Source organism: Melospiza melodia, chromosome 26, assembly GCF_035770615.1.
Source record: "Melospiza melodia melodia isolate bMelMel2 chromosome 26, bMelMel2.pri, whole genome shotgun sequence".
NCBI classification, from domain to species: domain Eukaryota; kingdom Metazoa; phylum Chordata; class Aves; order Passeriformes; family Passerellidae; genus Melospiza; species Melospiza melodia.
In genome coordinates this window covers 2,528,124-2,543,037 of record NC_086219.1, presented here as the reverse complement: position 1 = coordinate 2,543,037, position 14,914 = coordinate 2,528,124, and the positions used below count along the sequence as shown (strand labels likewise).

General features: G+C 44.9%; 1 protein-coding gene across 1 annotated transcript in view; it reads right to left on the bottom strand.

Moving 5' to 3' along the window:
* Positions 1-1,936: 1,936 nt before the first annotated feature.
* The window catches only part of PLCH2 (phospholipase C eta 2), a 76,410-nt gene continuing 63,432 nt past the window's right edge, over positions 1,937-14,914 (bottom strand). Inside the window, exons 21-23 of the mRNA XM_063176774.1 lie at positions 14,262-14,341; positions 9,025-10,072; positions 1,937-5,292 (exon numbers count right to left, since the gene is read on the bottom strand). Of these exons, the coding sequence (XP_063032844.1) occupies positions 3,563-5,292; positions 9,025-10,072; positions 14,262-14,341 (2,858 nt within the window). The 3' untranslated portion in view covers positions 1,937-3,562. The remainder of the gene's footprint in view (positions 5,293-9,024; positions 10,073-14,261; positions 14,342-14,914) is intronic.

Here is a 14,914-nt window from a genome sequence, read left to right as displayed (position 1 = left end):
GAGGAGGAGGAGGAGGAGGAGGAAGAGGAGGAGTGGCTCTAAACGTGCCAGCTGGACCAGGGGACACCTTCGGGGGAAGGAGGAGACCTCACCAAAGGAGCTCTGGAAGCAGCTGGGTCCCACAGCTGGATGCTGCATCAGGACTCACGGAATTCTCTCTCTGTCCTGTGGAGCTGCTGTAAAATTCCTCCCTTTGGAGCTGTGCCCGTTTTCCTGCCTGTTGATCACAGAGACAAAATCAGCTTTGAGAGACACAATTGAATGTTCATTTTCACAATTGAATGTTCATTATCAGACTATAAATGCACATCCAGCCATGGCCAGTACACTGCTTGTGATCTGGAGACTGGATTTCGGATCTTACCATTTAATGAACTGAAATGCACATCCTGGAGTCTCAGGGTGCACAGGAAGAGCAGAAGAATGAAGAGCAAAACTGTGACTTTCTGCTGACTTAAATTCCAAATAATTCTTAGATGCTGGGATAAATTCCACTTATAGGAATAAATAAATACATGATGAATAGTCAGTCTTACATAGTGTCACAAAACAAGCTGCCAAAGTGGTTGCTATTAATTTGGAAGCAAGAGGGCAAATTTCACTTGTACCCTAATGATTTAAATCCAGACACTGTTGGTTAAAATTCTGAATGAAGGTAAATGTTTTAAAGTGATGCTGCCTCCTGTGAGGGGCATTAATTTAACAAGTGCTTAATCAATTAAAGATGAAAATAATCTGATTGTGAGACTCAGCCTTTGAGAAGACACAAATAGGCCTTTTAAACATTAACTTTCCAAAGCTGTCAAGTTGCATGTACTCGACATTAAAGCTGCAAAAGCATTAAAGTTACAAAAGCAGCGACTCCCTGCAGCTTTTCAGCCCGAAATTAAAGTATTACATGAATGATTTTTTCATCCAGAGAATGTTAATGAAACTTGCTTTGTGCTGGGACACAATGGGAGGCTCCTCTTGGCAGATCCCACGTTCTGCTGCAGCTTCACCTCCCTCCCTTCAGAGCCTGCAGTGATGCTGTGGGGTCACCTCAGTGCACATCCCAAAATTCTGCTGCACAAAGCTGCCCTGGGATCTGATAATGGAATAAAAAAATATTACTCTGTTTAGGTTGTTATTTAATTCTAAATATGGCCATCTAAAAAATTAAATATCTCTTTTATTAAAAAATATAATTGAACATTTTGCATATCCTGCAGACAAGCTGGGCAGATCTGAGCCAGCCTGGAAAACTGAGGGAATATTTTCATGCTGAAGGGAATTTGAAAAGATTTAATCAGGAAATTTAACCCCTCCAGCCCCATTGCCGTGTTATGGTGATAACAGAGTCAGCCTTACATTTTGGTATCTCAGAGTTTCAATTTTGTTTTGGTAGCTCAGAGTTTAAATTCTTGAGGCCAAGTGATTCTAAAATTAGAACCAAGAGCCCCTTCCCAGCTCCACAAGTGACAACCCTTCCAGGAGGAGTGTGAAGCAAGCAAACTGCACTTTCACTGTGCACTTTGCTGGGACAGGAATAGAAGTGATTTTTCAATCAAGTGACAGGTGAAGAGCAAAAATTGAGCTGCAGCATTTTCAGGCAGACTTTAAACCCCCTCAGTGATGAAACAGGGCCATCTGTGTTACTTGTACAGCTGCTCCAGGATGGATCAGCTCCTTCTGTTTGTTTGGTTACTAATTCCACCAGTTGCCCCAGAATTTTCATCCTGCCCCTGTGCTGTGTCTCACGCCACACAATGCCAGTCTCTTGCACAAATTCTGGAGGACCTGAGAAAATCTGAGTGGGTCTGCACTGGCTGCCCCTCTGAAAAAGAGTAAAATTAAATGTTATCCACAAAGGAAGCTGGAAAACAAAGCAGACAGAATGAACCATGTTTGTGTATCACAGACCCCAGTGTTGTGTTACAGCTAAAGAGTCACCAGCTGGGAGGTTAAATATGTTTATTTTAGTAGTATAAGGTGGTTTTACAAACAAATTCTTAAATTTTGCAATATACACAAAAGAATCATTACAAAGGCAAAATATCATCTTAATAATAGGGACTCTATGCAGCCTCAAATAAAATTAAACCTCTGTTTCTCTTTAAAATGCATCTCAGTAAACATTCTTCTCCATCACTGATAAAATGTACATCTATAATAAATGACATCATAACTGGGGATGGGGGGGACACATGACAACATCCCTAAAAATAAAAAGTAAAAAAAAAGGGGAGAGGAAAAATTATTACTCTGTTTAGGTTGTTATTTAATTCTAAATATGTCCATCTAAAAAAATTAAATATCTCTTTTTTTTTTTTAACATATCATTGAAAATTTTGCATGGCAGTGCAATACAGAAATAGTAAAATTCATCCAAAAAGTGCTATGTACAGCAGCATTGTTAAAATACCATAAGAAGGGACAGTGCTGTTTCAAGAAAAGACTAACATGCTTTGTAGCCATTTCTGAAGTAAAGTCAGAAGATATTTCTATTTTTAGCCATTCCCTTCTCTGTCCTGTCTCAATTCCCTCAGACAATGCCTTGAGACAAGGAGCAGTCACAGTTCAGGTTCAGGGTGTGCATGTGTACATACATGTGCAGACATATCTTTGCATACACACAGGTGTATATATATAGATATTTATATATATATATATATATATATATATATAGATATATAAACAGGCTGAGTTTGTAAAAGCATTGCTTTGGAGCAAGAGAGCTTTTCTTCAAAGAGAAAATATGGATTTTCACTGAAATAAGCAGGTCCACGATGGAAGATGGACTGTATCTACTGCATTATTAATTCACACCCTCAGAGGCCTCAAACTCTTCCAGAAAATAAAATGTGATTTTAAGTCCAGCCTCCTTACATGGATCCATGATTTGTAAGAGCAAAATTCACCTTAGCTGTCGTTAGCATCACATTTAGCTATTACACATCAAGGTTATTATTGTCAGAAGAATTATTGAAATTAGTAAAGACCAAGAGCAAACTGCAAATGCAAGAAGTGCTCACACACAGAGGAGGCCCGATCGGAGGCTGGGCAAAGCTCAATTAAAAATGAATCCTCATCAGTTCCTTTGGAGTTGTGATATCAAACACCCTTGGCTCAAGGGAAGGCCAGGAAGCACAGGATGTTTTGGGCCTCTCAGGTTTTGCTGTGCCAGGAGTGCCAGCAGTGCCCAGCGCTGCCAGGGTCACAGTTTGAGCATGAAGAACACCTCGGTGTCGGCCATGCAGTCGGGCCCAGCCAGGGCCAGCTCCTTTGGAGTTGTGATCTCAAGCACCCTTGGCTCAAGGAAAGGCCAGGAAACTCAGGATGTTTTGGGCCTCTCAGGTTTTGGGGTGTTTTGCTGTGCCAGGAGTACCAGCAGTGCCCAGGGTCTCAGTTTGAGCATGAAGAACACCTCGGTGTTGGCCGTGCAGTCAGGCTGGGCCTTGGGTGAGGCCGCCAGGGCCAGTTCCTTTGGAGTTGTGACATCAAGCACCCTTGACTCAGGGGAGCGCCAGGAAGCACAGGATGTTTTGGGCCTCTCAGGTTTTGCTGTGTTTCACTGCCAGGGTCACAGTTTGAGCATGAAGAACACCTCGGTGTCGGCCGCGCAGTCAGGCTGGGCCTTGGGCGAGGCCGCCAGGGCCGCGTGGGCAGCGGGGTCGGTGCAGCCAGCCCTGCCCACGCTGCAGGCGCCCTCGGGGTTGCCCCTCTCCTCGATGGGGCTGCCCCCGAGCTGTGCCCGGCCCTGCAGGCGCTGCCTCTCCTGGGCCTGCCGCGCCCTGTTGGCGATATAGCGCACGCGGCTCTGGCTGCGCGAGGACGAGCGGCGCAGCAGCCCCACGCTCTCGCCCTCCTCCTCCGACTCGCTGGGCTCCAGGCTGATGGGGGAGGTGATGTCGTTTTCCTGCTGGAAGGCCGTCAGCTTCTTCAGCTGCTCCGTCAGCTCGTCCCGGGATTTGGCCGAGGGCCGCAGGCTGGCGGAGCGGCGCTGCTCCCGCATGGAGCGCGTGACGAAGCTCCTGCTGATGCTGCGGTATTTGCTCTCAAAAGTGCACACGATGTCGTCAGAGGTGAGGTCCCCGAGGCTTTTGGACTTTGCCTGGTTATTCCCGACCGTGTCATGCGCTTTGGATTTGTTAGAGGACTGCCTGAGACTCTCCATGTAGAGCCTGCTCCAGGTGTGCCTTCTAGGGATGGACGAGAAGGCGTCCTGAGGGCTCCTGGCCAGGGGCCGGGGGCACAGCTCATCGGCCGGCAGCTGGCCAGACCTCAGGTTGGGGTTGGACTTGCTCTTGCTGACCATTGGCATCTCGTTGCTGCAGGTGGTGGCGGAGCGGGGCCGCATGCCCTTCCTGATGGCCAGGGGCTCCAGGCTGTCCTGGCGGATGCCCAGGTCCGGGAGGCTCTTGCGGGCCAGGCTGGGCAGGGAGAGGTCGATGACGGTGTCGTTGGAGGACATGCTGGACGAGGAGGACATGCTGTCACGGTGGCTGGCACAGTCCAGCTTGCTCCAGATCCGGTCATTGACAGTGGCATCAAAGTACACTTCAGCTGCTGGAGACTGGCTGCTCGGGGTTTTTATTAAGGCTGAGGAGTCTGACGTCTTCAGTCCTTCACTCTTTGCCCTTCTTGCCAATGTGTAAGAACTTGTCTGGGAAACAGAGACAGGGAGAGGCTGTGCAGCCCAGGCTTTCTGGGGAGAATCTGCCTGGGGGCTGTTACTGACACTGCTTTGCTGGGGTGGAACAGCTGCTGCACCCGGGTTTTGCCCTTTGCATTCAGAGGTGCTTTTTTTGTCTGCTGATACCTGACCTGGTTGGTTTTGCTTCTGGCAGTTTCCTACAGGTTGGCCAGCACCGTGATCTGCTGCCTCCACCAGCCTGGCTTTTTTGGGATGTGCCGCTGATCCACCCTGATCTTCAGCCTCACTGCACTGTGTCCAGCCATTTCCTTCTGTGGGACATCCTGCCACACTTGTCCTCTCATCCTCTGGGGTTACTAAACCTGTGTCAGCTGTTCTTGGGACATCCTGCCCTTGGTCTTCTGCAGCCAGATTAGTTCCTTGTTCCCTGGAGGGTAGGGGCTCTTGAGGCTGGTTGGGTGTTCTGCTTCCCTCTGATGGAGCTTCAGTGGAATGGTCAGAGCCAGATCCTTCCTCAAAGTCACTGTAAGGGGCAACGGGCAGGGGGAAGAGAAGGCTGCAGTCATGGCCCTCATTGGCAAGGACAGGCTCTTCTGTGATCGTTTCTAGGCTGCATAAAGAAGTGACTGACCTCTGCATGGAGAAGTGGCAGACTTCTACTCGGGAGGCATGAAAAGAAAAAGAAAGAAACAAGAAAAACAGAGATACGGGGTTAGTTATCTCTTACAAATTACAGCTGAGCTAAGATTCATTCCTTATGCGTTACCATTTTGTTCTCAAGGTACAAGTTGTCAATGTTAATCATTATTTTTAAAAATAACTTGAGATTTCAAATGCCCGGCCAAAGGCAGCGAGACATTTTGCACATTCAGTTTTAGCTGCACAAAGCCCTGTTGCTTCAAGAAATCTCAGTCCATGCACAGCAGCACCATGTGACTGTTCTGGTTTTCTTATCAAACAACAACAGTACCCAGCAAGTTCTGCCCTTTGTGACCCCTTTTGTAAACCAGCTTTTCTTCCTCCACCATCCAGCACCACTTGATTTTCAGTTTTCCTTCCTTCCAGCACTCAGACAGGTCAGGGTATCAGAGCACAACCAGAGCATGTACAATGATCAAACAGCAGTGTGACCAGCAGATGTGATTCCAGTGACCAACCACTCAGAAGAGAAGCAGCACAGGACTTGTGGAGCAGATTACAAATGATCTGCAGACAGTGGAATGTTGGCAATGGGACTTTTAAAAACAAAACAAAAGCTTTAAACAGACTTTGTTCTTCCTAAAAAAAACTTAGTAATTTCTATTTCAAAAAAAAAAAAAAAAACAAAAAAAACTCTGCAGACAGATGGGTCATGAACAGCAGGCTGTGAGTGCAACCCTGGAGAATCACTGCAGCCACCAATTACCTGGAGAAAATGCTCCATTCTCTGCAGTGTTTATCACCTGCACCCCAGGAGCCAAAGCAATCATGCCAAAAAGATGATTCCCCATATCTCCAAAGCACAGTGCAGACATGCATCCCAGAGCTAACAAAGCACCACCAAGCCAGACCACGACCTCAAGGATACAGGAGCAGGTAATTACAGGGCAGCAAACAGGGAAAAACCAGGAGCACAGGCAACAAGGTGCTGGAATCAGGGACACTCAGCAGACATTACCTTTGACTTGCTTGTCCTTTCAGTTCTTAACTAGAGAGAGAGTGTGTGCATGTAGAATAATAGGACAGAACAGAGGAAAAATCCAATTAATGTAGGGAAGGCAGGTGCAGATAACAGGATAAATTAGTGCTGAGGGAGGGATGGGAGACATACAGGAATATTCACACATGGTTGTAGGATCCTAAGAATTTCTGACCAACCAGAGCACTCAATGGAATCCACACATGGACAGATATTAAGTTTAATTTTTTTAATCATAGAAGGATGAAAATATTTGTTGGCATTGAAGGAACACACTCCACTGGATGGGGGAATGGAATCACAGAATCACAGAGTGGTTTGTGATGGAAAGGACCCTAAAATCATCAAGTTTCAAGTACCCTGACATAGGCAAGGACACCTTCCAGGCTGCTCAGAGGAATTTAAACTCTTCCAAAGCCCTCTCCTAATGGGAACATCACTCCCAGAACCTGCCCAGGGAATACCAGGATTTCCAGCCCAGTGCAGAACTCAGGGGTGGGAGCAGCTCTGCCCTGCCCTGCATTACCTGGGAGTGCTGGAAGGGAACCAGGCACCTGTGCCCATAACCCAAATCCAACATTCCATAACCCAAATCCAACATTTCATAACCCAAATCCAACATTCCATAACCCAGATCCAACATTCCAGACTCTCAGTGCCTGGAGGAGTGTCAGGAAGGGCCCAGAGCTGATCAGATTTATAAATTCTCCTTCTGCCCATCCAGCAGCATGGATTGGGGCTCACTGGGAAGGGAAATCCCTGGAAAATGTAATTTTGGGCCAACTATAGTAATAATAAATATTATTAAATATATTCATATTATATATTATTTTAAAATATAGATTTATATATTTATATTTATTTATATGTTGCATATATATATATAAGATATATTTAAATTATTGTTATATATTTATATTATATAGATAATGGTTATTAAATATATTTATTTAATATATAATGAAGGACCAGCTATAGTTTCCTGCCCTATCCCAGGGCACTTCCCCCAGCAGAATGCCAATTCCCAAGTGCAGCCCTGGAGCTGGTTTCCCTGGTTTCCTGGCCCAAGGCATGGCCTTGCAGGAGTTTGGGAAAGGGAGCTGTTTGTGCAAACAGAGGGGCTGTCACTGGACCAGCAGCAGCCAGTCCAAGGCACCATTTCACCATTTTAAGGGTTTGCTGATTCCATGCTTGGGAAGTCAGATGGATTTAATCAAATTTCAAGCATATCACAATATTTGTTTTGTGACTTGGGGGGCTGGCAGGGGAGCTGGCACTGATAATGGGAAATGGCTTCATATGTCACAGTCCTCAGAGTTTGTGAAAAGCCCAATGCCAATAACTTAGGCATAGAAAGAGTTCTGCTGCTTTGGATTAACTGCAAGTCACGGGAACCAGCAAATTTCTCCCCTCCCATTGTCCTGGTATTTTCCTAAAAGCCTGAAGGAGATATTGGAAAAATATGTTTTAAAAAAAGATGGTATAAAAAAATAGAAGGTAAATTTCAGACACTCAAGCAGATAAAATTGGTCAAATAAATAAAATATGTCAAATTTCTGTATGAGGCTTTCAAAGAAGTCCACTACAGGTGGGCAGTAAGAATCTGTAATTAAAAACGGGAAAAGCACCAAAATCACTTCACTGTTCCTGAACATGTAATCATCAGAGTCCAGATTTCTTGGACAGTTCACAAGGAGAGTGAGGTCTTTGAGGAAGAGCTCTTGCAGTCACAGCCAAAAGCTGCATTTCCTACTTTCTCCTTACAGTTCTGTGAAGCAGAACATTCTTATCAAAATCTCTTTCCTTCTGTCCCATTCCTGCCAAATCAGGAGGTAAAACACCATTTTTCTTACTAAAAGCTATCCTTTGATTGCCTCTGCTTTGATTTCCCGTCTCTACAAACCCCCAGTCCATGGTACAGGTGCAGCCACACAGCCCCAGTTTGAAACAACCACAAAATGCTGCAGCTTTATGAACTTTCCTCTAAGTTTTGGGCACATTTTGGGTGGCAGTGGGGAATGGCAGGAGTGCCCCAGCCTGGCTATGCCAGGGAGCAGCAGATCACACACCCTGCCCTCAGGCCAGGAACATCACAGCACAGCAGAAATGTTTGCACACACATTTAGGAGCAGAATGGGCTGCTGTGTTTATAAAATAAAATAAAATCTCCTGAAGAGAGCAGAGAAATCCATCCAGTAATTCTTGGACTGACAGCAGTGATTTTGCAAGATCTTTGAGGAGGGAGCAGGTTTAATGTTATCAGAGAGCACATTAGACATCTTTCCTCAGTGGAACACAAATGGAAATACTGTTTGTTGATGTGGGTTTTCCATATTCAATCTCACTTAATGCTCTGGTTTGGATCTTAAAATTTACTTAGTATCATACCACAATCACTAAGAAAATCAAGGAAACAAAAAGCCCTGAACAAACAACCCCAACATTTATGGACTACTGACAGTGCCACTACTGCAGATGGTTAACTAGGCATGGCAAGGACTAAGCTAAACCAGACACGTCTACAAAAAAAAGAAAATAAAAATATTTATGCAGATTTTTTTTCTTCTGTCATTGCCAAAATTAAAAAAAAAAAAAAAAGACCTCTTGACAGCCAAACAACATGGAGGAGCTTCTAAGTAAGGATGCTATGCAGAAGCTGAGACAATGACGTGATCTACAGTGGAGAAGGGTGAAGAAAATCTGGTCTTACCAGTAAAGAATATAGGGGATTTACTTCGAATTTCCTCCAATTTTTGAACGAACAAGGCGTTCATTTCCCTCTGGAGGGTGCCCACTTGCCTTCGAGAAGGTTCAGCCCAGTGCTTGGGGAACTCTGGGCTTCCAAGGCTTTCTAGACTGCTGGAGTCGGAGGACACAGAGCCATTGCTGGCTGCAACCAGGTTGACAGTGCTTCCATACTTGCCACCAGAGTGGCACTGCCAGCGCTGCCGGGGCTGAGCCTTTATCCCGTGGCCCTTAGAGTCACCACTCGTCTTGCCTGGGCTCACAAAGGCCTGGCTGCTCCTGCTCAGGTCACCTGCAGGTCCAGGGCTGCTGCAAGGCTGCAAATCTGACAGCGGCCTGGGCTGCCCCCTGACCACCCAGGTGTGCAGCTCTACCCTCTCCTCTGCACTGCTGCCCTGCCCGGCCTGCAGGGGCTCTCTGGGCCTGCCAGGGTGGTCACTCCACGGCCCCTCGGGGTCAGGGCTCTCCTTGGAGCCAATCATGCATTTCATGCAGTTGGTGGCCACTCCGATCCTGCCCGAGCTGTTGATGGCACAGCGGGCGAAGACGCTCGGCTTCTCGCCCAGGGGCTCCTGCAGCCTCACCCTGTGTGCCCTGGGCAAGGGCTCGCTGAAGGGAGCCCCGGGGTGGGCACAGCTCTGCCCTGGCCCCTGGGCACAGCCCTGGGCCTTACCTTTCAAGCCCTTGCCAGGTGCCTCCCCACCGGCAGCGTCTCGGGGAGCTGGGGACGGGGAAGCGCTTTCTGGCTCTTGCACAAAGCGAGGCTGGGAGGCAGCTTCCACTTCCCTCCCTTCTCCAGCCCCTGCAGGGCTGCTGTCCTTTGTGTCAAAAGCAATTTCTGGAAAGCCCTTCTTGTTCTTCTTCTGGCTCTTGGTGGGTGCACTGGCCGTCCGTCTCAGGATGTGGCTGCTAAAGGAATGTTTGCGATGGAGCTGCCCAGCAGCATGACTGTCCAGAGAGGCCTGCTTTGGATTTCTGAGAAACAGCCCTTTTAGACCTAGAGCTTGTTTGGCCTGCAAAAGAAATAAGAAAAAAAAATATATATTTAAAAAAAATAAAAAAAATATATAAAGGTCCCTCATAAAAAATACAAGGCTCTTCCTCTGAGCACAGGAACTCCTGAACAAATATCGCTCACACACACTTTCCTGATATATTCCTCCCATCAGCATGAGAACTAACCCAGAAATAGGACAGGCATTAAAAATGAAAAAAAAAAATAATCACTAACAGCAGCCTTGCAAAATAACACATCTCTTTTTTTTTTCTCAGCTATGTTTTTAGATAACATTTTGCAGCCACACTTATCTCTGTATTTGTCATCGTTTCCTTTCTAGCATGTAATTACTTACAACATCTACATAAACATCAGAGCTATTGAAAAGACAACAAAAAAAAAGGAAATACTTCTGTCTACAAGGCTTTCATTCTGAAAACTGAAGAGTTTCTCAGTTTCACCCAAAGCAGATGTATTTAAAATTCCTGCTATAAAAGCATTTTCTAGGAACTGTTGGGAAATAAAGACTGACCATAAAATAGAATATTTTTTTCAATATAAAGGAGATCTACACTTGAATTGAATTGAGCTCTGTCATGAATAGCAGTTAACTATACACACACAAAAGATCATGGAGTATTTAATTTTCTACCTGTGTAATTACATTTTGGGGTAATTTTTCCTGCCATACAACACTTATCCCAAGACACTGGTGTATGTGTTCAGCACTGAGGAAACACACTACAAACAAGGGAAGTTAGTCAGTGTCACATCACAGTTCTCCACAGCCTTCAGCAGTTATTTAAGCATTGAACACACAAATTCACCCTCATAAATCTCCCACCACCATACAACTGATTTACATTTCAATGAGACAGAGTTCCAGCATTCCTGCAGACATTCCAGGTGTACTTGCCAACTTCCCAAGCCCAGGCTGATGCCTGACTCAGCGCTGGTTTGCTCTGAGCACTGACATCACTTCAGGCACAGAAAGGATTTTCTCTTTCAATCTACTTCTCCCCCTTTGCTCTCTTTATTTCCCAGCTGGATCAGACTTTTGAGCAGCTGTGGCATCAAGAATGAATAAACCCAGGGTGGATCATGACTGAAGTGCATTTTAGGAAGGCTGTGACAGAACCTGACCAGCAGCCACGCTCGCTGTCAGTTCCAGTTCTGCCCTGTGATGTCACATGAGGTCACATTTCTGCAGTGCCAAACAATGGCACAGAAGGGTCTCATTTAAATTACAATGGTCTTTCACCCAAAATAAATATTTGAGTGCCTGCTTGAGCATTTCCAGTCCTGCTGTGCAGGACTTAATGCAGATGTTGGCTGCCCTGTGCACTGAGCCTGGGCTAAGAGCTGATTTTACCCCAAGCTGCCATGTGGGACCAAGGTTTATATGGCTGACACAAGAAACAGTAGAAGTGTTTATAATATTATTTTTTTATACAATATTTAGTCAATTATAATTGACTGAAGTTTAGTTATCATGTGCCAATTTCCAGTGTGAGTAGGACATTATCAAAAATTACCTTTAAGGTAAGATAAAAGATAGTGGGGTTTGATTTTTCCCATGCAAGGCAAATATTAAATGTTGGAAAATCTTCTTTGATAGCCAGACTATTGAACAGTCTGCTTGGATTACTGGGAGACAAGTTGGCAAGTACATGAATTTATTGCTATAAAAATCAGACAATATAAATATTTGCAAAACCCAGAAAAAATTGTCATACAAACAACACAGACAAATAATATCCACCAAAAAGAAAAGGGAAGCACTGATGGAATGGGTGGCACGCAGTGCAGGGCCCAAGGTGTCATTCTGGCTTGTTTGCTGCAGCTTTATTAAGCTGGACACTGTTGCTTGAATCAATGGAGTGATTCAAGAACACAAAGGCAGATTTGATTAACTTAGGGGGGGAAAAAAAGTTTTAAAAGAAGGAAAAAAATAAAAGAGAGCAGTTTTGAGGGAGATCCAGGACACTGTGCTTTCAGCTTCCAGCCCAGCTTTTACAGGGCTGTTTCACTTTGGAAAGCAGACTTGAAAAACAGCACAAGAGGCTTTCCCCCAGTTTAGCAAATTATTCACTGTCAATGTTGTTTTCTGTGTGAAAGAAAGGGTTTGAATTGCAGCCCTCCAGAGAAAGGGCAGGAGAGGGAGAGGCTCAGAGAAGGGGGAGAGTGGCAGGAATTTTATCCTGGATCTGCTTCACTCTGTGGCTGTCAGTGACCCCACTGGGGTGACCCAGCCAAATGTCACAGCTCATGTCCCATGAGTTGGAGAGCTCAAAGATGCTACCAGGGAGAGGTTGATGCTAATGAAGCCACCAGCTCAAGGCATGCAGGTGTGTGGTGGTGTCTGCACCTCCCTGGCACAGGAGGGGTACCTTCAAGGCGTCTAAAAACGCTCTGCTTCTAAAAGGAGACTTTTGTGACATAGAGAAGCCCACTGAAATCACAAACAGACAGAGTAAAGGCAGAGTAACAGTGAGGGAGGAGCTCAGAGATAGGCACATCTAGAAAAACCACAAGAAATTCTGCACTACATCAGCAGACCACAGAAGAGACAGAAACCAAGAAAAGCCTTTCCAGGAAACAGAGCAATCTGAAAGAGATTTCACGCATAAGTTAAGATTATTTTTCTTCACCTAAGACTGTTTTAGTAATACCAAGCTACAGCCATTTATAAAAAGTCCCAGAATGTAAATGTTTGCATGAGAATCCCTGAATTAATACAAAATGGGTAAAACCAATTAATAAAGAATGGGTAAAAACCAAACCAGGCTGATAACTGGGGTGATTTTTCTGTCCATAATTAAGAGAGGAGAAAAGAAAAAATTCTAATTTGGACAGTAGTCTGTTAAACAAAAATCAAAGCAAAAAGTGATTCAGGTAGACCAAACCAGAAAGGGACGTGTAATGTTTGTTCCGCATTTTCAGTAGTTTTTATTAAAAAATATAAATTTAAAAACAAAACATAACACACACAGATTTTCCTTCCAAATCCTTGTATTTTGTCAGTGCACAGAATCACTTCCTAACACCAGCAAGCCCAGAGAGACTGCAGTGACAATGAGAAGCACTCAGGGAACACCAAGAAAAATCTGTGTCCCCAAAAAACTGCCAAAGTTTCAATGGGCATTTACCCTTCTGCAAACTATCACAGCCAGTCACTCATGAAGAAGTTAGTAAGAGCAAATAATTATGAAAGGCTTAGGAAATTAAACAGAGAGAATTTGCCAGAGGAGGTTTGAATTGAAAATACTTCAGTGATGAAGAGGAGGAACATTGGCCCTTCCATTAAACACTGCTGGCAAGGGCAGTGACTTGGAAGCTGAGTTGAGTAACTAAGTGATGATTAAAGTCGAAAAAAGCTGTTTTCCTGTTCAGGATTGCTCGAATTTCCCTCTGGAGGAGGAGCTGGGCATTCCCAGCCCGCTGGATGCCTCCTCCTGCTGTCCTGATGCTGAAATTGCATTTCACTGCTGTGGGACAAACTGGGATCCTGCAAGGAGCTCTGTACCTGATTTCCTTGGCATTAACAGCACAGATCACTGCACTCAGAGGACAGGAGCTGCCTCCTTTTTATCTGGCCTAGAACAAGTCTGAAATTAGGGCTTTACTTTCGTGGAAATTGAGATGTGGCCCACTGAGAGTTGTTTATTTCCTGTGTGCGAAGCAATCACACCCCTAATAACACACAAGGAGTGTAAATATGTCCAGCTATTACCAGCATCACCCTTCCTCTGCATTTTAAGAATTATTATGGCAAAAAAAAAACCCCAAAGCAAATAAGCTTGTGGAATTTAATTAAATATAAAATGCTGAAACATCAGGCAGAGCCTTTAAAGCATCAGCTTTGCAAGGAACAAGTGTTCAAGGTTAAGATGTGTCACCTTTGGTTCAGCAAGGTGCACTCATAATCACATTATTTATATAAAAATGTGTGCTGCAAGGAAATAACCTTCCCCTATGGCTTCCTCAAAAAGGCACTGCAATAATCTCTTTTATCACTTTCCCTGTGATTTGCCTTTATCTCCATGGATATTCAGAAAGATCTCAGGCTACCATGACAAGCACAGAGATCAATTTTACTCCAAATGAACAAAAATGTCAGCCTGGCCCTTCACCCCCTGAGCTTCCCTGGTGTGACACAAGATGCTGGCAGCTCCTGCACACCTGCACACCACAGAGACACTCACCTTACCACAGATGTCATTTATTGCCACATGCACAAAGATGGAAGCCTCTTCTATGCCCTCCAGGTACACGTGTCTGTAACCTGAAACAGAGGGAGCAGAGCTGGAACAGGGCTGGGACAGGAGGAGCAGCTGGAGATTTTCCTTTTGTCAGCAGCAGAAGAGATCAAGGAGGATTCTCCCAGCTCCTCCTCACAGTGAGGATCCATCACCTTGCCATACTCAGGTGTACCTGAGCCACAACACCTGCAAATTTCACCCCCATTTTTTGTCAGGATCTCATAAAACAGCCCTGTCCTGTTTCATCCAGGCTCTGTTATTGCTGCTGTCAAGCCATGATTTAAGCTTGACCACATTCTCTCCTCTGGACTTTTAGTTCATTATTGAGACTGCAAACCTTTCATCCAAGGTCAGTTTAGTGAGACTAGATGGGTTTTTTTAATCTTAAAGAGAAACTTTTTTCTTGACTTTGAAAGGAAAGAAAAATACACACACAAGAAGTTTTAATGTGAAGGAAGACTGAAATGAAAACAGAGGAAATTGTCGGAAAATGGCATTTAATGGCCTGGATCCCATCATTAGAATAGGTAACTTTCTGTTCTGTGTTAAACTACTACTCATAGTCACAAAACCAAGGAAAATTCTAGAGTTTTTTC